The sequence below is a fragment of the Erpetoichthys calabaricus genome, chromosome 12, assembly GCF_900747795.2.
Source record: "Erpetoichthys calabaricus chromosome 12, fErpCal1.3, whole genome shotgun sequence".
Lineage (NCBI taxonomy): Eukaryota > Metazoa > Chordata > Cladistia > Polypteriformes > Polypteridae > Erpetoichthys > Erpetoichthys calabaricus.
Genome location: NC_041405.2, coordinates 35,372,107 through 35,396,198, shown reverse-complemented (window position 1 = coordinate 35,396,198; position 24,092 = coordinate 35,372,107). Strand labels below are relative to the sequence as shown.

Here is a 24,092-nt window from a genome sequence, read left to right as displayed (position 1 = left end):
GATGTGGAGATTGGGCAAGATAAAAAAAAAAAAAAACAAACACGGTCACAGACTACAACCACATGAAGGTATGCTAATGAAAAAAATATTAGTGTGACGAAGTATTCTGGTGCTCTTCTGGTGATAAAATGATTTCTTCAAAATGTCACATATATTTGTCTTTCTTTTTTCCCCAGCGTGGCGTTGACATCATGGACCAGAAGGCGCGTGCTTGTTCAGTGCGCACAGGAACACGCAGGTGTGTTGTACAACATCCTTGACCTAGCAGCGATGAACGCACACGTACTGTATAAGGCATGCATGGGGTCCGCTGAGAAAAGAAGAGTGTTCATGGCTCACCTTGCAGAGGAACTTCGTCGTCGCTTCTTACAGGAAAAGGCGATGGAAAAAGAAAAGATGATACAGCGTCAACAAACTTCCGTTCTAAGACCTCAGCTTCCCCCAGGGAAGAAAGTACAGTGTCAGGTGCTCATTCACTGTAATAGGAACCATAGCACAGAGAGGTGTGTACACTGCAACAAGTACACATGTTGTAAATGTAGGAATGGCGGACCTTGGGTGTGTGGGAACTGTTAATATTTGAATGTGATGATTTTATATAGCACGGATCGGAAAATCAGCAGTTCTTAACATTGCACCACGCAAGCTGTCGTATCAACCACCAACTGTAACTTGCTTTCTTTATTCTTCGGTTATAGTCTTGAATAAAAGTGCACTTTTATTTATGTGAAACCAGCTGTGTCAGATGGGGTTGTATGGATTGATTCTGAATGTGACTGCGAGAATGAAAAGTGAATTAAAAAAAAAAAAAAAAAAAAAAAGCTAACCTTTACCAGTATCATAAGTTACACCGCCTGTTACAGACTGAAATCAAATTTATATTGTTATTCTAAAATTGTAAGAATAAGAGCAGTTAATTTCTCAAAGTGGAGCCGTGCGGAATCGAACTCGCCACCCTCTGATTCCCAGTCAGGCGCTGATACCATTACGCCACTGCGGCGGTTGTAGTAAGAGTGTCAATGTGGCATGCTAACGCGGCTTTTATTTATTTATTTTTTTTTTGAATGAAGGCGCACGTGTTCTTTTATTTGTACCTTTTGTGAAAGTGTTTCTTTGATATATGGACTTCAGGCTTCATACGTTATATAGTTTATGCCTACATTTTGTCATTTACTATTAGAATATGAAAAACGTTTCTGTTTTAAAAATGTGTTTGCACAGCCAACTATAGAAATGGAACACACATGAAATGCGTGTATTCCAAATAACGCTAGAATTATTTCCACTGTAAAACTCCACTTCAATCCCAGGTAATCAAATCAAGGCAAGGCTTGAGCTAGGAGAGAAGTTCATTCTAAGTCGGTGGGGGGATGGAATAGCTGGCTGCTAGTAGCTTTATCAGCACATTTAGATGACAAAGGACTCTGGCGGAGAGGTGCAAACGGATTTAAGACGCGATTTAAGGTGGGACGGATTTACGAGTTTTTTCGTAGGCTCTGGTAATTCTAGTGTTAAGGAAAATAGTTTGACAAAATATTGGTATGATATTTAGTCTTCCTTGGGATGACTGTTCTCCCAGAATTTCTCTAAAGGGTAAAATGAAAACCCAAGACATACAGTATCCGTAATAAACACAAGAACAACATTTGGTAATTGGCAGACTTCTTATTATTTCAGTTGTTTAGCACTCAATCGTGGGACTTTGGTCCATGGCAAAGTACCGAAGAGGAAATCATAGTACCAGTCACTATAGTGGCATGGTTTGAGGTGATGTCCGTGGTTTGCCACTTCTGACAGAATGATAATTTCTGTTTTTTATCAAATGATTATCCTGTAGAATTTGCCTTTGACCTGAAATTGAAGTGTGACTGAATTATGTACAAGACAGTGGTCATAAAAACACAACTAAGTCAACCTCACAGTGGTTGAAGAAAAAGAGGTTTATAGGAGTGGTCTAGTGGAAGTCCAAACCTAAATCTCATTTAGTATTTGTGACAGAACCTGAAAAAGGAGTACACTGTTCAATAACCCAAAAATGTTGCTAAACTGAATCAGTTTTTTGAGAACTTAAATGTCAGAATTCCTACAGGAAGCATCTGATTGCTGTGCATGGCATACTGTACGTAGTAGTTAATAGGCCCAAGGCACAGTTTTTACAAGGGACATTAGATGTCACAATTATCATCTTAAAATCTGCAAATTTAAATTATAACCTGTTTTTACAGTACTTTCATTGCCTGAAATATCTTTATTTGGATGCATTGCATTTTCTGTAAATGTCATGGCCTAGTGGTATCTGTACCTACTGTAGGTCCTCAAGTGAAATTCCAGCACTGCTTACTATGTGACTGTTAGCAAATTATTTTAAGAGCTCATGCTTAAATTGATCAAATCTACACATCTAGTGCTAAACAGTGTGCATCTGTGCTTTTGGATTTTATTCCTTCTGAAAGGTGGTAGATAAAATATTTATGAAACTTATTCACCCGTTTATTGTGTGGACAGGGTTTCGGGGGTGTCAAATTTTATTTCAGTGCAAAATTTCCAATGCAGAAATTGTCCTTGGACTATTGCAGGGCATATCCAAATTCATATTGGCTTACACTGATAGGATTGTATATCTGGTAGTCCAGTAAAACATACTTGAAATAAGTGGATGCTCTAAAAGAGTAACTAAACTTTGGTTTCTCTGTTGTCTGGATTCAAAGTCTTGTAAAATTTTCAAAACTACTACTTAAGAAAGCTTCTTCTGAAAATATAAATATTTAGAAAAGTTCAGAATCTATTCTTAAGAATTAAGGATTCATTAAGTAAACATTTATATAGTGGTCTGTCTAGTGATGTTTGGAATAGATACCTGTGATAAAAAATGGATAACTGAGAATGTCGTGTTATGTTGTATTTGTGAATTATTTTTTACAGATGAATTAAATTTATTTTGGGTGATTTTTATTAAATTTATATGCTGCTTTCATTAAGTTTTTCTGTTCTCAGTATTTATTATTGTAAAACAAAAACACTTAAAGTAACCCTCTAAAGTTTGTGATGTTTTTGTTTCTTTAGGTTTGGACACTACATATCATCATGGGGAGAAGATCAACTTCATCCACCAAGAGTGGAAAGTTTATGAACCCCACTGATCAAGCCAGTAAGTGGTTTCTATTACTATTATAAAAAATATCATTCTTGAGACCAAGGTTAATGTCCCCCATCCTCCCTTCGTGGAGTCTGCATGTTCTCCCTGTGTCTGCGTGGGTTTCCTCTGGGTGCTCCAATTTGCTCCCACAGTCCAAAGACACACAGATTAGTTGGTTGGATGGTTGGTAACACTAAATTGGTCCTAGAGTGTGTGTGTATGTGTATTTTGAACTGGTGCCCTGTGCAGGAATTATTCTTGCCTTGTGTCCCATGCTGGCTGGGATACGCTCCAGCCACTCATAACCCTTCTTAGGATTAAGTAGGCTTTTGAAGATGGTATGGTATGGTATATCACTGAATGCCATAGTCACATTGCCTTGTGAAAATATTGCGGTGTTTACCCCGTTTTGTTACATTACATGACATTAAATTTTGGAATGTTGGGAGATTAGCACCGTTTGATTTATATAACATGCCTACCACTTTGAAGATGCATTCTTTTTATTGTGATACAATCAATAATTTGACAAGAAATAGACAAAAAAATAGAAATTATGAGTGTGTATAGGTATTCACCCCCCCAAAGTTAATACTTTGTAGATCCACCTTTTGCTGCAAGTTTTTTGGGGAATGTCTCTATTAGCTTAGCACATCTAGCCACTAGGATTTTTGTCCATTCCTCAAAGACAAAACTGTTCCATCTCCTTCAAGTTAGATAGGTTGCATTGGTCTACATCAATTTTCACTTCATGCCAAAAATTCTCAATTGGATTGAAGTCTGGGCTTTGACTAAGCCATTCCAAAACATGTAAATATTTGACTTTAAAACACTCCAGTGTAGCTTTAGTAGTATGCTTAAGGTCATTGTCCTGCTGGAAGGTGACCCATCGTCTAAGTCTCAAATCTCTGGCAAATATAAACAGGGTTTTCTCAAGAATTTCCCTGTATTTTAGTGCCATTCATCTTTCCTTCAATCCTGACCAGTTGTCCTGTCCCTGTCAATGGAAAATATCCCCACAGCCTAACGCTTCCACCACCATGCTTCACTGTGGGAATGTTTTTCTCGGGATAATGAGTGTGTTGGGTTTGCATGATGTTATGGTGTTTCCCATGATGGCTAAAAAGTTAAACTGAGAACCTTCTTCCATGTGTCAGGGGAGTCTGCCTCATGGTGGGCAAACTCCTAATGTGTTTTCTTAGTTTTTTCTTTAAGCAGTTACTTTGTTCTGGCCACTCTTCCATAAAGCCCCGCTCTATGGAGTATACTGCTTAAAGTGGTCCTATAGACAGATACTCCCATCTCTGCTGTGGACCTTTGCAGCTCCTTCAGTGTCATCCTGGGTGTCGTTGTTGCTTCCCTGATTAATGCCCTTCTTGCCCAGTCTGTGCGTTTTTGTGGAAGATCTTCTCGTGTCATGTTTGTAGTGGTGCCATATTGTTTCATTTGCTCTGTGGGATATTTAAACTTTGGAATTTTTTTTTATAACCCAACCCTGATCTATACTTCTCCACAACTTTGTCTCAGACCTATTTGGAGTACTCATTGGTCTTCATGTTGCTTGCTTAGTGGTATTGCAGAGATTGGGGGAGGGTCCTTTAAGAGCTGGTCTGTTTATACTGACATCATGTGACAGACCATATGACACTTTGATTGAACACAGATGGATCCTAATCAACTAATTATGTGACTTCTGAAGTTAATTAGTTGGACCAGATCTTTAGGGGTTTCATAGCAAAGAAGATGAATACATATGCAATCACAACTTATCAGTTTTTATTTTCATTCCACTTCATAAATTTGGATTGTTAAATCCATGGCATAAAATCCAAGTTAAAATCCATTATTATTGCAGATTATAACGCAACTAAATAGGACAGATACAGAGGGGGATGAATATTTTTGCAAGGCGCTATACTTTGTTTTGCATAAATTATCTAATTTGTTGACGGTTTTAATTTAAATTACTAATAGTGAATCTGGAGTATTTTAGATTTGAAGGCACAGATTCTCCTGAGACGTTTCACCCCTCTGTTCAAGTTGTAAATGTATCGTAATGAGATTATGCATTGTCCTAACTATTTAACTCTTACGACAGTAACATCAGCTCAATTATGTTTGCTGTTCAGACCTGAACATTTAAAGTTAAATTTGCTCACTGCCACTTTCGTTTTTTTATATGCTTGAATGTTTTTAGGATAAAACAGTTGATTAGGCTTTATTACAGTGAAGTTAATTACTTGAAGTTAACCATCAAGGAAATGAAGCAGAATAAAACATACATATGGCTTGACATTTTTTGTAGCAATAAGTGCATCATACTTGTGGTCCACTGGTGCCACCATTTTCTTCATCTGTTCTTTTGAAACACTTTGCAGAGAATGCATACCCACTATTTTCAGTGTTGCTTGATTTGGAATATGTGTGACTTTATTTTTCAAATTTAAGTCAGAAAATGAATTTGGCTAATCAGAAACATTTACTTTTTCCCTGGGGTTACTCCTTGCCTATGTTGTTTAATAAGTTCAGAATGGCCGTGTGTTGCATAGCAATGCAAATCCATTAGGAATCAAAAATATAATTGACTTACAGAGGTGACCAAGCATGCCCAAGATGTAAGAGCACATTCATACGACTGCATTTCACTGTTTATTTCTGAAGCCACATAATGCAGATAATCTGCAACTAACCAGTAAATCAATTGTATTCTAATCCCCTGTTCATATCACCACATAGGAGCACAGTGCATTTAAAAATATGTGACATGCTGCTTATTTTCCATTTGGAGACACATGAAGATGCACCCTTATGCATACTGATGCAATTTTTACACTGTAAAAAAAGCACAATGTAGTAAGCTAACTTCTTGTCATTCCATATTAACCTTCCTCTGTTGTTTCCTGTTTATTGCAATTCAGGTTGAGCACATACACAACCGAGCCTTGTAGAGGAGTGTACCCAATATTATCAGTCTCTGTCTGATGAACTTTTAGGATAACTATAACCATGATTGCCATCATTATTGGTACTATGGGCATCATATGACTATAATACACTTCACTCAACTAAACAAGATGTCTGCATGTAACTATAAATTACTACAGCTTGGGTTTTTTCCCTCTACACTCGAAGAAAGACTGAGAGGTGCATGGTGGGTTAGCAGATAAAATGCATTGTGCATTAAAGAGCATTAAAACTGTTTATCTGTGTATGCAAAAAAGAAAGCGTGCAAAATGCTCCTACATTAACATTCACCTTAGCTGAAACAAAGTTGCAAACAAGCTTAAGACTATTGGAGACAAAGTGATAAGGTTTTGGATCTGTTGATGGTAATTGGAGTTGAGTTTTATCTTTGTTTCGTCTTCCAAAATCAGTTTGTCCACGATTTTTGCTGGCATGCCTTTCATTTCATAGCAGGTTTGAATTTGACTTTCCTGTTTTTGTTCTGATGAGTGTTTACATTTGAAATCTGGCTTGTTGAAGCCATCTTCAAGTATCAGATTTTGTTATTTATACTGCTTCTCAGTAAAGCTTGCTTGTGATTTAAGCAACAGATTTTTTTCCTACTCATTTGATTCTTTTTCTAGTATCTACACAGTTTTTGCTCCAGTTAATCTGGTTCTGATCCCCAGTGACTTCTGTCTTTTTCAAGATACTCCAAACTGCTGATTTAGTTATTTCCCTTAAATTCTACTTTTATCTTTTGATTTTCTGTTTTCTTGGCTGCATGTTGTTTTGTGCCTGCTTACTCCAAAAGCAGCCAACAAATATAAACACAAGGGCTTATCCAGTGCTACTCATACATGGCTCTTTTTTTTTTTGCGCATACACAGTCTGTGTAACAGTAGACACCTATCCAGAATGAAACTGCAGACAAGTTGAAAATAGAGCTATGACACAATACACAATGGCATTGATCTAATAGTTTAAATGGCTCATTTGTGAAAATAATGGGTTATATCTTGTACATTTGCCTGCTATTCATATTTTTAGTCCTATATTTAAAGAGTTTAATTTGTGTTTGTTTTCAATTTTAAATATTTTAATCAGATATATTTAAATTGAGTTTAATTAGGTCAATGTTTATCTGACCAAGAATCTGATGTTTTCATTTTAACAGGGAAGGAGGCTCGGAAAAGGGAGCTAAAAAAGGTAAGAGGGTTTCAAAGAAACTTTTTTTTACAAATTTATATATTATGTTAATTCATGCATCTTATTTTTTGTTATCCGTATATATCCATATACATGCATAAAATATTTCTGAGAACAGTCTTGCAAGGAAGAATGAGAAAAAATTTTCTAAAGAAAGCAAAGTGACTTGGCTGGCTGTAAGAAATGCCTAAAGCTGTCATTTTTTATAAAGGACAACATGCTTAAAGGTATTAAGCATTGATTAAGTAAGTGCTACATTTCTTTTGTTTTTGGTTCAGTCTGTTAAATTTTGAAAGCAGTTGTGCTACTTTTTTTTGTAAATTATATTTTGAATGTTTTATTTGAAAACCTGGCAAATGTTAAACCAACTAAATAGTAGGTTATACTAAATAGGTTTAACATTTTTAGTATGTCTAAGTTTATAAAATATTAATTTTCATTATTGTGCTTCTGCTTGACCCCCCCCCCCAAGACTACTGATCAGTACTTCAAGTAATTAAGTGAAACCATCCCAGTCCTATCTTTTCTCTTCTGCACAGTTAACTTGTAATGATTGTTTACTTAATGTGACAACTGAGATGTCTGTGTTCATATATGAAAGTGTCAAAGACAATAGTAATACTTTTTATTTAATGAGTGCCCTTCTTATGCTAAAAAGTGTTTAACAACATCAACAGACCTCATAGGTTGTTACATATATTTTTACCTATATTTTTTGCAACTGGAGCACAGGCAGCTTTAAATAACTTAATCAGAGCCACAAATTTAGCTGATACATTATTTCAACAAGCAGCTTTTGTTTTAAGATACAGTGCCTTAGTCACTGCACTACCCTGTCTGATTAATCAGTTCTCTACATCAACATTGTAGTTGAGAAAGTTTATTAGTTGATAGGTAATTGTTTACATTTATTTTTAAGTACAGATATTAAAAAAAAAAAATCAAATACTGATGTTCTTCAGGTGTTTAGTTATTTATTTAAAACACCCTTTTCTGATATTCTGCTTTGTGTTATTTTACTAATATATTCAGACAGAACTTAACAATACACTTTGGTTGCTCTTGCAAATTTGCTTTTTGCCAATACACTGGTTTATGGTTTGTCATTATGGATGAATTGATGATTGTGTGCTCTAGTTAAAGAATATTTTAAAAATGTTTTCTGTACTGCAGGTTTGCAGTAGCTCTGTGATCAAATTAACTTTCATTTGGATTCTTGTTTTTCAAATGACATGTTTTGTATTTTTCTTGTCACAATCATATTGTATATTCATTTGTCACATGAAATTGCTTTCTAAAGATTTTTTTTATACATTTTTAAAAATATGCTCATTGTTTAAAATAGGATTCAGAAGTGTTTAAACATGCTTAATTCCTAAACTTTAAAAATTTTAGAATGTCATTATTTGTGATTGCACACATTTTTAAAAAATGTACGCATTTTTTTGAGATTCTGATATTTTAAAAGACTGGCTATGCATTCATCTAAATTCTCGTCACTCTCCACAGTAACCTTTTACCCCTAGGGGTTTGCTTTCCTCTTGTGAATTTTTTTTTTTTTTTTTTTTAACACCTCAAAAAAAATCCTTTCCTTTTGCTTGTTGTCCAGGTATAAATTACTGTCAATTGCTATTAAAAATGCTAGAACACAATTTTAGGCAGCAAATTAATAACTGGAAAGCTACCAGACTTATTCTTTAAAACACATCTCTGTTTAGTGTGTCTTTCTTTGTTTTATTGTTGTTTTCTTAATTAGTTAAAATGTGCATATTTGGTAATTGTTAGCTTTAAATTGACCCTGTGATGAGCTAACACAATATCCATGATTTTTTTCTGCTTTGTGCCTAATAATGCTGGAACAGGCCCCAGCTTTGGTCACCCTTAAATGCTTAAAAAACATGAAAGATTTTTCTAATTTTTTTTTATGTTCTTAATAGAATATTAGAACAATCTAGATGAGAAAAGGCCATTCATACCAACAAAGCTCGCCAGTCCTATCCACTTAATTCTTCTAGAAAACATCGTCTAGTTTTGAAAGACCCTAAAGCCTTACTGTCTACCACACTACTTTGTAGCTTATTCCAAGTGTCTATGGTTCTCTGTGTAAAGAAAAATTTAGTAATGTTTCAGCGAAATTTACCCTTGACAAGTTTCCAACAGTGTCCTCTTGTTCTTGATGAACTCATTTTACAATAAGTCTCAATCCACTGTACAAATTCCCTTCATAATTTTAAACACTTCAATCATGTCACCTCTCGGTCTTCTTTTGCTTTTAATCTTTCTTCATAATTCATCCCCTGTAGCCCTGGAATCAGCCTAGTTGCTCTTCTCTGGACCTTGTCTAGCACTGCTTTGCCCTTTTTGTAGCCTGGAGACCAAAACTGCACACAGTCCTCCAGATGAGGCCTCACCAGTGTGTCATAAAGCTTGAGCATAACATCCTTGGACTTGTACTCCACACATCATGCTGTATAACCTAACATTCTGTTTGACTTCTTAATGGCTTCTAAACACAGTCTGGAAGTTGACAGCATAGAGTCCACTACAACTCCTAAATCCTTCACATAAGGTGTACTCTCGATTTTCAGACCTCCCATTGTGTATACAAACCTAACATTTTCACTTCCTATGTGTAATACTTAACATTTACTGACATTAAATTTCATCTGCCCAAGCCCTTATGTAATGATTTAATACATTCCAAATTATCTGCCAATCCATCTATCCTGATATCATCTGCAAACTTAACCAGCTTGTCACTTATATTCCTATCTAAATCATTTATACATACTGTATATGACCCCTGTGGAACACCACTCTTAATATCAGCCAATTCTGGTAAGGTTCCTCGCACCATCACCCTCTGCTTCCTGTGTCCGAGCCAATTCTGCACCCATTTAAAAGCATCACCCTGAACTCCCACTTCTTTTATTTTGATGCCCAACTTCTCGTGTGGCACCTTTATGTAATGCTTTCTGAAAGACAAGATAAATAATATATTCTCCACTTTGATCGTATCCTTTTGTTGCCTCCTCATAGAATTCCAGCATGATAGTAAAACATGACCTCCCTCTTCTGGACCCATGCTGACAGTGTGACTGTTCAGAAAAACTCCTGAACTTGCCATGTGCTGCTCAAAATTATCCTTAGTAATTCCTTCCATTAATTTTTCTTTGATGTATGTTAAGCTTACTGGCCTGTATTTGCTTGGATCTGCCCAGTCACCCTTTTTATAAAATGGGATAATATTTGCTATTTTCCAGTCCTTCAAAGAATCTCCCCAGTGCGCAGTGACTTCCTAAAAATATTTGTCAAGGGTTTATATGTGCACTTGCTAGCCTCCTTAAAAGCTTGAGGGAAAATATCTGTTCCTGGTGATTTGTTTGATTTCAGCCTATTTAATATGAGTAGTACTTCTCTTTCTACAATTTCTAAATCCTTCAGTATGTCCTTACTAGTCCTGTTTACCTCTAGGTGGTTATCCACTTCCTCACTTGTGAAGACCACAGAAAAATGCAAGTTTAGAGCGTCCACTATATCACTGTCTGTATCTTTTAATTCCCCTTTACTATTCCTGATGCACTTCACTTCCTCCTTGACTGTTCTTTTACTACTAAAATACTGAAATAACATCTTTGGGTAATCTTTCGCCTTTTCTGCTATATTTCTCTCCAGCTGTCTTTTAGCCTCACTAATATCCTTCTTAACGGTTGCCCTCATGTTCTCATATGCCCTACGATTTACTTTGGAGATATTAGTCTTGTATGCCTTATATAGCTGTTTTTTCCCTTTGCAGCTTCTTTTTTTAACTTATTAACCCACTGTGAAGTTTTTTTTAAATTTCCTATTAATTCCAAATTTAGGTATTTAGCTGTCCTGCATTAGATGTAAAACAATTTTAAACCCGTTCCACTACTTTTCGACTGTCCCCACACTTAAAAGCTTATCCCAGTCTATCCTCCTTAGACTTTGCCACATCTGCTCAAAATTTGCCCTACCAAAGTTAAACTTAACAGTTTTAGTCTTTGCATCCACACTCTTACAAAACACAGAACTGTATTATATTATGGTAATTTGACCCTAGTGGTTCACCTCTACACCCTCAATTCTATCGTGATTATTACAAAATTCTAAATCCAGACAAGCTTCACCCCACATTTGGGCTTTAATATACTGTGTTAAAAAAACAGGCACTGATTACTTCTAAAAACTTCTGCTCTTGTTCTCCATTTGCAGGGTTATTCTAGATAGATAGATCTTTATTGTCATTGTCACTTTTACAAAGGAAGAACGAAATTGAAGGTGCAGTCAACTCCGTGTGAGGCATAAGAGTTAAAAAGACAAGAAGAGAGAAAATAATAACAAACCGAATAGTATTAAAAGTACTTTACAAAATATACAAATTACACTTGTTATATATATATATATATATATATATATATATATATATATATATATATATATATATATATATATATATATATAAATAAATAAATTACACTGGTTAAATGTACAAATTGCACTGGTTGACTTAAGGTGTATATTGCACATTTAGAGAATGATATGGAGCAGTTTTATTCTGAGTTCAGGGCCATGATTGCTTTTGGATAAAAGCTGTTTTTAAGGCAGTTTGTCCTAGTTTTCATTGCTCTGTATCTCTTGCCTGATGGCAAAAGCTAGAAGAGGCAATGACTGGGATGTGATGAATCCTGTGAAATGTCTATTGCTTTTTTGCAGCAGGAGGTGTAGATTTGTTCCAGAGTGGGGAGGGTACAACCAATTGTTCTCTCCACTGTCCTGATGACCCTGTGGAGCGCTTTCCTTTCTGAGGAAGTGCAGCTACCGTACCACACACACAGTCCTACGTAAGCACACTCTCAATGGAAGAGTGATAAAAGGCAAGGAGCAGATTTTTGGGGAGATGTTTCTTTCTGCGGATTCTCAGAAAATACAGTCTCTGCTGCGCCTTTTTCAGCAGCTGCTTGGTGTTGGCGATCCAGGTCAGGTCATCCTCCAGCTCAATCCCCAGAAACCTGAACACCCGGACCCTCTCCACACAGGCCCCGCCAATGATGAGTGGCTGGATGTCAGTTTTGTTTTTTCTAAAGTCAATAACAAGCTCCTTCATTTTTGTGGTGTTGAGGAGCAGGTTATTGACTCTGTACCACTCTGACAGCAGCTCCACCTCGTCCCTGTATGCCAGCTCACCCTCCTTGCCCGAGATGAGTCCGACCACCGTCGTGTCATCTGTGAACTTTATGATCTTGTTGCTATGGTGAGTGGGGACACAGTCATATGTGTAGAGGAGTGGGATGAGCACACTACCCTGTGGCATCCCGGTGTTGAGGCTGAGAGCAGTGGAGGTGTGGGGACCCAGCCTGACCCTCTGGGAGCGACTAGACAGGAAGTCCAGTATCCAACTGCAGGTGAGTGATGGAAGTCCCAGATCTGCCAGTTTGGACAAAAGTCGTTGTGGGACGATGGTGTTAAATGCCGAGCTGAAGTCCACAAAGAGAAGTCTGGCGTAACTCCCCTGTTGCTCTAGGTGGGTCAGGGCAGCATGAAGGGCTGTGGCCACAGCGTCCTCCGTGGATCTCTTTGCTTTGTAAGCAAATTGAAATGGGTCCAGGTCTGCTGGTAAGCAGGCGATGGTATGACTCCACACCAGTTTCTCAAAACACTTCATGATGACAGATGTGAGTGCCACTGGGCAGAAATCATTCAGACTATTCATGATGGTTTTTTTCGGCAGTGGAACAATGATGAATTGATAAATTGAAAATACTTTTGAATTCTAGAACAAGAAACAACGTATGATGGTAAGAGCAGCAGTTCTGAAAATGAAAGACCCAAAGCAAATAATTCGAGATATGGAGAAGCTGGATGAAATGGGTAAGAGATTCTGGTCTATGTCTGAAATGTTCATTTAAGTATTTTACTGTGTAACAGGTTGGGTGGATTTAATATATTGTTATATTTTCATATGAGTTTTGTATTGATGTGCTTTCTTCTTTAATCTAATATAAAAACTTTATATGTATGTAATGTTTTGTTTTAAATTAGGTCTTTGATTTAGTGATTTCCTGTGATGTATATTCATTCTTGTCTTACCATATAGAAGTTGCATACACATATTTATACATATAATGAGCAAACAGTTTGGGCCACACACATAGACACACCGTATTAATTGGCATTGTTTCCCTTAACTCCCATTGTAATTTGCTTTACTGTATGTTTTCTTTAAACATTCCATGTACCAAAACATATTTACACGTTTTCATCTCCACTCAGGTCAAAAGATCCACCAGCACATCTCTCTGCAAAATTTAACATGCTCTTAAACAGTCCACACATTAATAATAATAAATAATAAGTTACATTTATTGAGCGCCATTCACAAATCTAAGGTCGCTTTACATACAGAGTAAAAAAAAAATTACACAGATGACAAAAGTTCGTAGAAGAGGAAAGTTTTCAGTTGAGACTTAAAAGTGCAGAAACAGGAGCAATCATGGAGAGACTGAGGAAGAGAGTTCCAGAGTTGAGGGGCTATAGCACTGAAGGACCTGCCTCCCAAGGTGGAGAGTCTGGTACGTGGGACAGTAAGGAGATTACTGCTCGAGAACCTGAGAGAGCGACAAAGAGTGTAAGGAGCTAGTAGCTGAGTGAGGTAGAGGGGGGCAAGGTTATGTAGGGCTTTGAAAGTGAGAAGCAGAATCTTGAATTTAATCCTTGATGGAACTGGTAACCAGTGAAGCTGGGAGAGAACAGGGGAGATGTGAGCAAAAAGCCTTGTTTGGGTGAGGACTGTAGCTGCGGATTTCTGAATATACTGTAGCTTCTGTATAGATTTTGCAGTGAGGCCAATGAAGAGGGAATTATAATAATCAGTACGAGACATTATGAAACAACAAACCAGAGTTTGAGCATCATTAAAGGACAGAAATGGACGGAGGCAGGCAATGTTACGGAGATGATAGAATGAAATTTTGGAAAGAGACCTAATGTGTAGCACAAAGTTAAGTGATGAAAACACCAAGATTTCTGACAACAGGAGCAGGTTTGACAATTGTACCATCAACAGAAATAGAGAAATTGGATGCCTTAGAAAGTTGGGATTTTGGGCACTTCAGTTTTATTGGCATTAAGTTTGAGAGTTATTTTCCATCCATAGCTTAAGATCAGTGATGCATTCAGTGTGTGTGCTGGGAGGTGAATGTGTAGGGGAGTCTGTACTAAGATAAAACTGTATATCGTCTGCATAACAGTGGAAGTTAAGGCCATGTCTGCGAATAATCTGACCCAAAGGAAGGATATAAAGTAGATAAAAGTAATGGCCCAAGGACTGAACCGTGAGGGACACCATGCGACACAGGTGAGGTGGAGGATTTGTATCGGCCGAGTGTGACAAGCTGTTGCCTATTAGAAAGATATGATGTGAGCCATTGAAGGGCTAAGCCAGAAATGCCTACAGCAGAGAGACGTGACGTGACGTGAGGATTTCATGGTTAACAGTTTCAAATGCTGCACTTAAGTCATGAAGGAGGAGAATATTAAGGGAACTGCAATCTGCAGACCAAAGAAGATCATTGCATGTCTCGGTGCTGTGCTGTGTACGAAAGCCAGACTGAAAAGGCTCATAGAGTATATTATCAAGAAGAAAAGCATGGAGTTGTGTAGCAACCACGCATTCCGTCACCTTAGCCAAAAAAAGGGAGATTAGAGATAAGCCTGTAACTGGAGAGAAAGGAAGGATCCAGGTCGGGTTTTTTAAGGATTGGGGTAACTGCAGCAGTTTTGAGGACAGTAGGGACGAAACCTGAAATGAAACATGCATTTACCAATGAGGCAATAGGAATACTAATCATGGATGAGCATGTCTTAAGCAGAGAAGTGGGGGCAGGATCAAGCAGATAAGAGGAGGCATTAGACTTATTAAGTTCAGAGATGGTAAGGGAGTCAACAGGCGTGAAACAATCGAGTCTTGATGATGGAGATGGCAGATCAGAATGAGTGAGTGATTGTGGTGTGGAGGGGAAACTGTGATAGATTTGATCAATTTTGGTATTAAAGAAATGTAAGAAAGCCTGGCACCGTTCAGCTGTATTGGGGTATGCTAGAGGAGGGGGTTGGAGGAGTTTATTAACAGTTCTAAAAAGAGTTCTAGACCTAGTCTTCCCACCATTTATGAGAGAGGAATAATAGTTGGAGCGAGCCGTGTTAAGGGCATCCCTATATTTAAGTATGTGCTCATTGTAAAGCTGTGAATGAACTATGAGGCCCGTTTTCTTATAAAGCCGTTCAAGAAGCCGGCTAGTGGCTTTCATAGCTCTGAGCTGATCGGTGTACCAGGGACAGGAACAAGAGGCTGGAACATGCCTAGTCCTTAAGGGAGCTAAGTTATCTAACAGTTGGGAAACATAGCTGTTATAAAGGGAAACCATGTTTTCAGGAGAGGGAAAACTATGCAAAGAGATGAAGACAGAAGGGAAGCAGCAAACAAATCAGAATTAACAGACCTAATGTTGTGATAGGAGACAGACTTTTTCTTGACAGATGTAGTGGTAATAATGCCAAAGTTACATTCAATAATCTTATGATCAGAAATACCAGAGAGTGAACCTGAGACAGAGACATTATTCAAGCCATTTGAACAAAGCAAGGCAAGAATATGACCGAGTATGAGTGGGGAAATCCACATGCTGTGTCTAGTCAAAACAATCCAAAGTTGAGATAAATTCAGCTGTAAGAGAGCAGTTGATATCAACATGAATATTAAAATCAACAAGTAAAATTACAGCAGGGCAAAGAGATGAGATTACTTTGAGAAGTTCATTAAATTCAGACAGAAAGTTCACCACAGATTTGGGAAGGTGATAAACTAACAGCAGTAGTATAGGAGGGGAGGAAACCATTTTAACAGCAGTATATTCAAAAGATGTGACTTCAAAAAAGGAGAGTTTCTTCATTGTCAAGGTAGATCTATAAACCACAGCCAGGCCACCCCCTTTTCCTGTTAACCTGGGTTTAGATATGTGACTATAGTGTGAGGGAGACAGCAAGTTTAATTGTAAATAGTCACCAGGTTGTTGCCAAGTTTCTGTAAGAAGAAACATGTCCACCTGCTTCTGGGAGATGAGGTCATCGGCGAGGTCTTGTTAGTGATGGAGCGAGTGTTCAAAAGGGTGAGCCTAAAGTTGGAACATCCGGGAGAGTAGGGCGCAGACACTTCCTGAAGAGGAAGAAGATGGCCCATGTTTATTCCTTGGACAGCCCTAGCATTACGTCAGTAAACATGGTGAGATGTCAATATACTTGGAATCGACGCGTCCGAGCCATAGAACCGCGAGGGGCCTCTTTTACACCGGTGAATATAGCGAGGATGCCGAGTAATTCCAAGCAACTGGCAAAAACTTTTAAGTCAGGGAGACCAATTGTGGATGACAGTCAAGATTTTTAAGTTTATATGGAGAATATATGAGCTGCATTACCAGAAAAATGTAGAAATGACAACACACAGCACAACTCCAAACCAGAGACAGAACAGGCTAAGAATATCCAGACACTGGTGGACACCGCCAAGAGCGAACAGAATGCCACACAACACCATGCTAACTCCAGCTACACACGTTATCCAACCCAAATCTCACTGCATAACCAGCTAGAAAAGGAAAAGCACAGCAGGCAGGCTGCACATTCGCAGTTCAGACTGGCGACTACAAATGAAGCAATAGTAGATTCATACTCGCCATGAAGGCAGTAATAGGAGAGAAGGAAGAGAGCTCGCGCAGGACTGAAGCAGGTGTGATCTAGGCAATCGCCAGTGTCATTCGTAAATAAAATTTGAAAAGAGCGGTCAAATCAGAAGACAAAGGTGGAAAAGTCCGATGAAACAAAACAAATACAATGACACCGGTGAGCAGCAACAGCCAAATGCGCACAGCATACTTTCAACCAGAAGTAAAAGTCACATTACAGTACTGTAGTTCAGAACTCCTTCTCTCCACTTGGAAATTGGCTCCTTAATTCTCAGTACATCTTTCCAAAAAAAGTATTCTTTTGACTTGCTTCAGTCTCAGATTATCAAGTAGCTATCCTCTCTTAATATGTACTTTCAAGAATTTGAGATATGTGGAGCGTAAGATTTTTAATGCAGTACAGGCAGTCCCCGGGTTATGTACGAAATAGGGACTGTAGGTTTGTACTTAAGTTGAATTTGTATGTAAGTCGGAACAGGTACATTATTTTAATAAATGCTGTTGTTGACCGACTGTAACCAAGTGCTCTGCCAATGAATGATGGAGTTTCACCTCTGTCTGACCTTTTTATTATTTCTACTTTATTTTCAATGGTGATGGTTTTTCTTTTCTTTACTATATCACCAGCACTTGCATCAGATTTGTGTTTTAGAGACATTCTTGAAGGGTGAAGACAAAAGGTTAAGATGAGCTCTTCTGCACAGCACTGTACACGCTATCACAGCAGGAAGGCACCCGTCAACACGTCTGATGTACTGACAAGAGACAACTTCCTGCTATGTGCGTAAACAGTACAAGCAGGCTTGCTATTGAGAATGAATGGGGGCGGCGAGGGGCGGTTCATCACCAGCCCACCTCACAGTCACCTCCACTACAGTATGCTGTAGAACGAACACGGTGCGGCCAAAGGCGAGTAGTGATTCGCCCAACCCCAATTCAACAGGCAGCCATCCGAGGCACACTACAATGCTACTCCTGCCGCCCAGTTCAGCCACAACCGGGTCACTGCTTGCAGCATTACCAGCCGTGTGTGCTGGGCGGGCAGTGAAACACCCCCCTCCGCTCCATCCAGCCTGCGTCCAGTCAGGAGCAGTAGCTGCAGCGGCGTAGTGGGCGGGCAGCGAACCATCGTCCTGCACAGGAGCGAAAGCTGTGGCCCCGGTGACTATGGACCATGGGACACCGCTTACCGCCGGGAGCCGCCTCACATTTTTATGCAATCGTTTTGTTCACCCCACTGTGTTAAAGCTGAAAGTCTGCACTTAACTGCATCTGAGTTGTTTCATTTAAAATTCATTGTTGTAATGTACAGAACCAAAATTAGAAAGAAGTTGTCTCTGTCCAAATATTTATGGACCTAACTGTATATGTAATCAATTAATAAGACTTACTCCTTGGAGAGATATTTTTAGTGTTTTCTTCAGATAACAGTTAATCATTTGTTTTAAGATACAGAAGTTGTTTAGTAAGTATGAAGTATGTTATGATATTAAAAAAAATTGTGAAAATCACATGATATATAACTATTTCCAGCTGTATTAATAAATAATTTTCAAAATCAAAGTGAAAGTAACATTTTAAAAATTTTGAACAATTAAAATTTAATTCATGAAATACTTGGTTTGGATAAGTGATCAGCCCTTCAGAGTAACAATTATTATCTTTCTCAGGTACCACCTTTCAGATTACACACCAAACTAACTTGCTAACTCTGATTACTTCAGAGCAAATACGGCTTTTACTTGAGGATTTCACTCCTAGTAGTGCTTAGCAATGCAAATAATTTGTCATGGTTGTAAAGTTGCTTTCAGGCAAGCTCTGGAATAAAGTTGTTTAAAAGCATATGTTAGGATACAAAAAGTTCTAAGACTTTAAGTATTCTTCTGAGTGGCATTCAGGTCATTATTAAGAAGTGAAAAGCGTATGGCACTACCATATTTGTAGGCGGATATCGATCAGGGACGCTATCAAGTGGCTAATGGTAACTTTGAAGGACTTAAAAAAATATTCTTGGCTGAGACTGGTTGGTCTGTGCATGTAACAACAATCTCACAAGCTTAATACAAAGCTGGCCTATATGGCAGGGTTGCTGTTTGCAGAAAAACTCTTGGAAGAGTTTAATGTCATTTGGCAGAAAGTCTTATGGTCAGATAAAACTAAGATTGAACTTTTTGGACTGAACATCTGGGACCAAATGCTATTAGCAAACACAGCAACCATCCAAAACATGCCATGCCATCTGTGGAAGTGGATGCTGGCAATTGCACACAAATTACTGAGGAAAACCTGTGGCCCTCTGCCATACAGCTGAAGATGTGCAAGTGGTTGTGCTAACAGCATGACAATCACTTTCAACACACAGCCAAAAAAAAAAAAAAACAATGTAATGGCTTAAAGGTAGGAAGTGACCAAGTCAGAGCCCTGACTTAAAACCAATAGAAAATCTCTGGATGGTCTTGAAGAGAGCACTTCATTGCCATTTACAACAAAATTTAAGTGAATTCGAACAATTCTGCAAGGAAGAATGGGCAAATACTGTATTCCCCAGTCTGAGTGTGCAAAACTGGTAGAGACATATCTAAACAAAATGACCACAGTCTTTAAAGCAAAAGGTGGCTCTATAAAGTATTAGGATTGATCAGTTTTCCAATCCTGTCAATCTAGGTTTTCATTTTTATTGATTTTTTTCAGAACTGTTGATTTTTTGGTTGCTTCAATTTGATAATGCAAAATGTGTCATTGAAGGTGGGGAAAAAGATATTTTTAATGGGTTTTGGTGTCAAGCTCTAAGACAAAAGAAGTCACAGGTTCAAAGTGGTACAGTGGAACCTCGAGATACGATCACCTCCGTATACGAGAAATTCAAAATACGAGGAAAGTATGAGCGAAAAATTCAGATCTAAATGCGAGCATTGGCTCGCGCCACGAGCCAGGCTGTGGGTATAGCTCGCGGCTTAGCGAGGGGGCGTGGTAGCAGTTGCGAGCCGCGATCTGCGGTGTCTGCGTTTCTCACTTAAGTGCACAGGTGGGAAACTGCCCACATCCATGATTGTTCCTGTGGCTGATTGGCTGCAGCTGCCATGTCCTCCCCGCATATATAGAGAAGCGCGAGCCGGTTAAGGGGGAGAAGAAGTAAAAGAAAAGAGAGGAGAGAGAACGGAGGTTGCAGGGGCAGGAAGGCAGGCAGGAGTAGGAAGTCGGTGCGGGAGAGCGAGCGAGTGCAGGCTCGCGTGTAGCTGAACAGGCGAGCCAAACAGCTGAAGCAGGACGGTGTAGAGAAGGTCAGCTGCATTAAGAGTGTCTCGCCTGTTGCAGAGCCCGCAGGTGAGACGCTAACAGAAGAAGCACCGGGGATTGTCATCTGTTTTTTAAAGACTGCATCCTTTTGACGTTTTAACCTCGTGTTAAAGGATTGTTATTCTTGTGTATTTTAAACCTCCATTTCACAACTGTTTTAAGGATTATTTATTTAAAGATTTATTGAATGCTCTACTGCACTTTGGACACCTGTTTTGATTCTTTAAATAATCAGTTATATTATTTACCAGTGTTATTTATTAAAGGTAGACTACAGTATATATAATTTATCAGTGTTATTTGTTAGGAAAATTGATTTTTATGTTAATATATTTTGGGGTGCGGAACGGATTAACTGGATTTCCATTATTTTCAATGGGGAAGTTTGTTCTAGATACGAGAAATTCGCTATACAAGCTCAGTGCTGGAACGAATTAAACTCGTATCTAGAGGTTCCACTGTATGATGTTTTTCTATAGGCATTGTAAAGAAACCTTGTTTTGTCCATTGAATTAGTAGACTACACTATTAGAAAGTAGTTTTGCTAGAAGCTTTGCTCTTTTTTTTGGTAATGTATCACTTGTTAGGAACTGCTAGAAGATCAGTGAAAATAGTTAATGTCCAGTTATTTAAAATAGAAATTGTCAAAATATCAAAACTAAGAGATTTATAATGTCTACAGTACTAGCTGTGCTATCGGTCTAAGATGGGTTGAAATCTTAGTGATCAGTATAGACCTTGTGTTTTATTATTTGATACATGGGTTATCCATTTGGTCTGGTATAATACACACCCCATCCTTTTTCCTTGCAGCTGTCTTTTACTCTTTGGGTAGAGCTTCCTCTTGGTCAGTCAAACGGTCAAAGTGTTTTGCTGGAACAATGCAGCAGCAGCCACTAACAGGCCTGGTTTAGTGACCCTAACCTAGTTGTTGTGTTAGTGATTCAGTTTCCTGATGTCTGTCTGTCACTTTATTATTATTTTCACCCACCCATTGCACACCACATGAAGTTATCAGTCAGTAGCATTACAGCTATAAACCTCGTTCATATGGCCCAAGTGGGTACAAGAAAGCCATTACCACACTGTTGTTGCCGGATACAATAGAATAGGCTAATAAGACTTTTTTTTTTTTTTGACCATTGTTCAGTATTTTTATTATTTTAAATTTTTTTTTACTCCTCTACATATTTTGCCTATTTTTATTTTTTCTGCCTAATTCTACAGACACACACAACACAGACAGTTGGCCTTTTATTAAGGTGGATAAGCTGATTTCTGTCCATCCAGTAGTTACTCTCTGTTGTATGTGTTCAGTGTCAACATTTGTAGTACACTATCTATTGTATTCTATTTTCTAATGATCTAGTAATAAAATGCACTTCATTTTTCATTTCAGTGGATAGTGCATCACAAACATTACCACTGTTTTTACAAATCCCTTACCAAATAGCATATAACAAAAAACATAGCAAACTGGACATGCATACTGATGCACAGACACTTGTCCTTTTATTAAGGTGGAGGATTTAAAATAGAATATTCATTGTATTTGTTACTTGATTTTGGAATGTGAGAATTCAGTTATGTTATTGAAACTGTTTAGGTCTGATAATTCATTGCTTTTGATAAAAAAAAATATTGTTGCATAATATTGTTAATATTTATTAATATTTGTTAATATTATTGCATAAGATTGCAAATATTACAGTATAATATTTTTTACACCCTCTTGCAGCACATTTTTGCCAGCTTTCTAATATTTAAGTATGTATACCTTCCACATCATTCATTTAGAATACATTTACAATATATTATAATAAATCCTGAGATTTTATCTGTCAACAGTGTACATTTTGTGATGTATGATGTATTAGCTTGTTATGCAGGGGTTTCATATTTCTTTTGATGAATAGTTGGTTAGTTTTGCTAACACCAGGTTCAAGTACCAAATAGCTTTAAGTTATTTGTTCATTTCACAGATCAGTATTCCACGTTATACTCTATTGAAGTAACCCCTTTACTTTGTCTTAAAATAAATTGATAATGAATCAATGTTGTACAGTAATGAGTCTACGTAACTCCTTTATTGTAGCATTCATTAATAGTAATAATACATTTTATTTATATAGCGCCTTTCCCATGATCAAGTCGTTTCACAGAGTCTTAGATTAGTTAATATATGAGAGCTGCTTCAAATTGGTTAAATACAATTGGAAAGCATAGCATACAAAAAAAATCAACCAATGGAGAAAAAGTAACTTTGCAGATGTCAAAAAAATTATTTATTTATTTTTTTTTATAGAGTTTAACCCTGTGCAGCAGCCTCAGCTCAATGAAAAGGTGCTAAAAGACAAAAGAAAGAAACTTAGGGAGACATTTGAACGTATTCTGCGATTGTATGAAAAAGAAAATCCTGACATGTACAAGGAGTTGCGAAGACTAGAGCTTGAATATGAAAGCAAACGTAGTCAGCTCAGCCAGTACTTTGATTCTGTTAAGGTAAGAGTGTTCCTTTTAAATATGTGGGTTTTGTCATGTAGCTTGCCTATCTAGTGAATTATTTTATTTTAAATATGTATACAGTTATTTTATTTTTTGCATGTAGTATTTTTTATGATGTTATTATAGTACCCATTATGATAATTAATTTTTTGTATATAGTACATTTTCACTGGGTAAGAAGTTTGCACATATGGCACCAGGATAGTCATTTAATGAAAATTAATAATATTTAAGTCAAAATTCCAACTTTGCATAAGAGCTATCTGTATTGTCTGGTCCCTAAATCTTGCTGAAAGTAAATGTTATCGCTTTTTAATCGCCAGGGGCCTCATGTATAAATGGTGCGTACGCCCATTTCCATGATCACATCACGATGTATAAAAACTAAACTTGGTGTACAGCCATGCACATTTTCATGCCAGCTCAATCCCTGCTGTACACAAGTTCTCCACTCAGTTTTGCAAACTGCTGGCACCCAGCATCAAAGCAGTGCTTTTGTTCCAGTGTGGTTTCCCTTTCTTTTTTGGATCCACATCCCTACACTGAAATCAACCGCATATTGTTTATTAGTTTAAGGCATCTGATTGTAATTAACCTGTAACAATATAATGGACCACGGAATGGCCAAACTATTTAGCGTTGTTACTCTCAAGTATTTATCCCACTGTATCTGAGTGTGGAATTTCAGCACTAATGCAGTTGATCGGAAAGAGAATTATCGGGATACAGCATCTAGCACACACTGCCTTAGCCATGCACACAGTCTATTGAACTGCTTACATATGACAAACGCTTCAGAGCCCTTCCTTTAGGGACAACGCAGTTTAAAAACAGTTTCATCCCAAGAACTACAGTATAAACACACTCAACCAGTCCATCAAGTGCTCCTTATAGAACTGTTTGTACTTATAAGTACAATTACCTCACTGTAAATTTACCATACAGTTATAATATTGCACAACCTGAGCCACTTTATAAAGCACATCTTTACATATGATGACAATATAATTTTTAAGATGAAATGCAGCAAAATGTTTCTTACATTATACAGATAAAATGTTAACTTCATTTAAATAATCTATATTATATTGTTAATAATTAAACATGTGAGGACTTGGTGTTGCATCGCTAGTGATGAGCTGGCGCCCCATTCAGGGATTGTTCCTGTCTCGCGCTGTATTCTTGCTGGGACTGGCGTGTCACTGGATGGATAGATGGATAGAATAATTAAACATGTACTA

At 37.7% G+C, this 24,092-nt stretch overlaps 1 protein-coding gene across 1 annotated transcript in view; it reads left to right on the top strand.

Moving 5' to 3' along the window:
• LOC114662074 (WW domain-binding protein 11) overlaps positions 1-24,092 on the top strand; it is a 49,099-nt gene that overhangs the window by 3,828 nt on the left and 21,179 nt on the right. Inside the window, exons 2-5 of the mRNA XM_051934363.1 lie at positions 3,064-3,148; positions 7,257-7,288; positions 13,087-13,180; positions 22,652-22,848. Of these exons, the coding sequence (XP_051790323.1) occupies positions 3,085-3,148; positions 7,257-7,288; positions 13,087-13,180; positions 22,652-22,848 (387 nt within the window). The 5' untranslated portion in view covers positions 3,064-3,084. The remainder of the gene's footprint in view (positions 1-3,063; positions 3,149-7,256; positions 7,289-13,086; positions 13,181-22,651; positions 22,849-24,092) is intronic.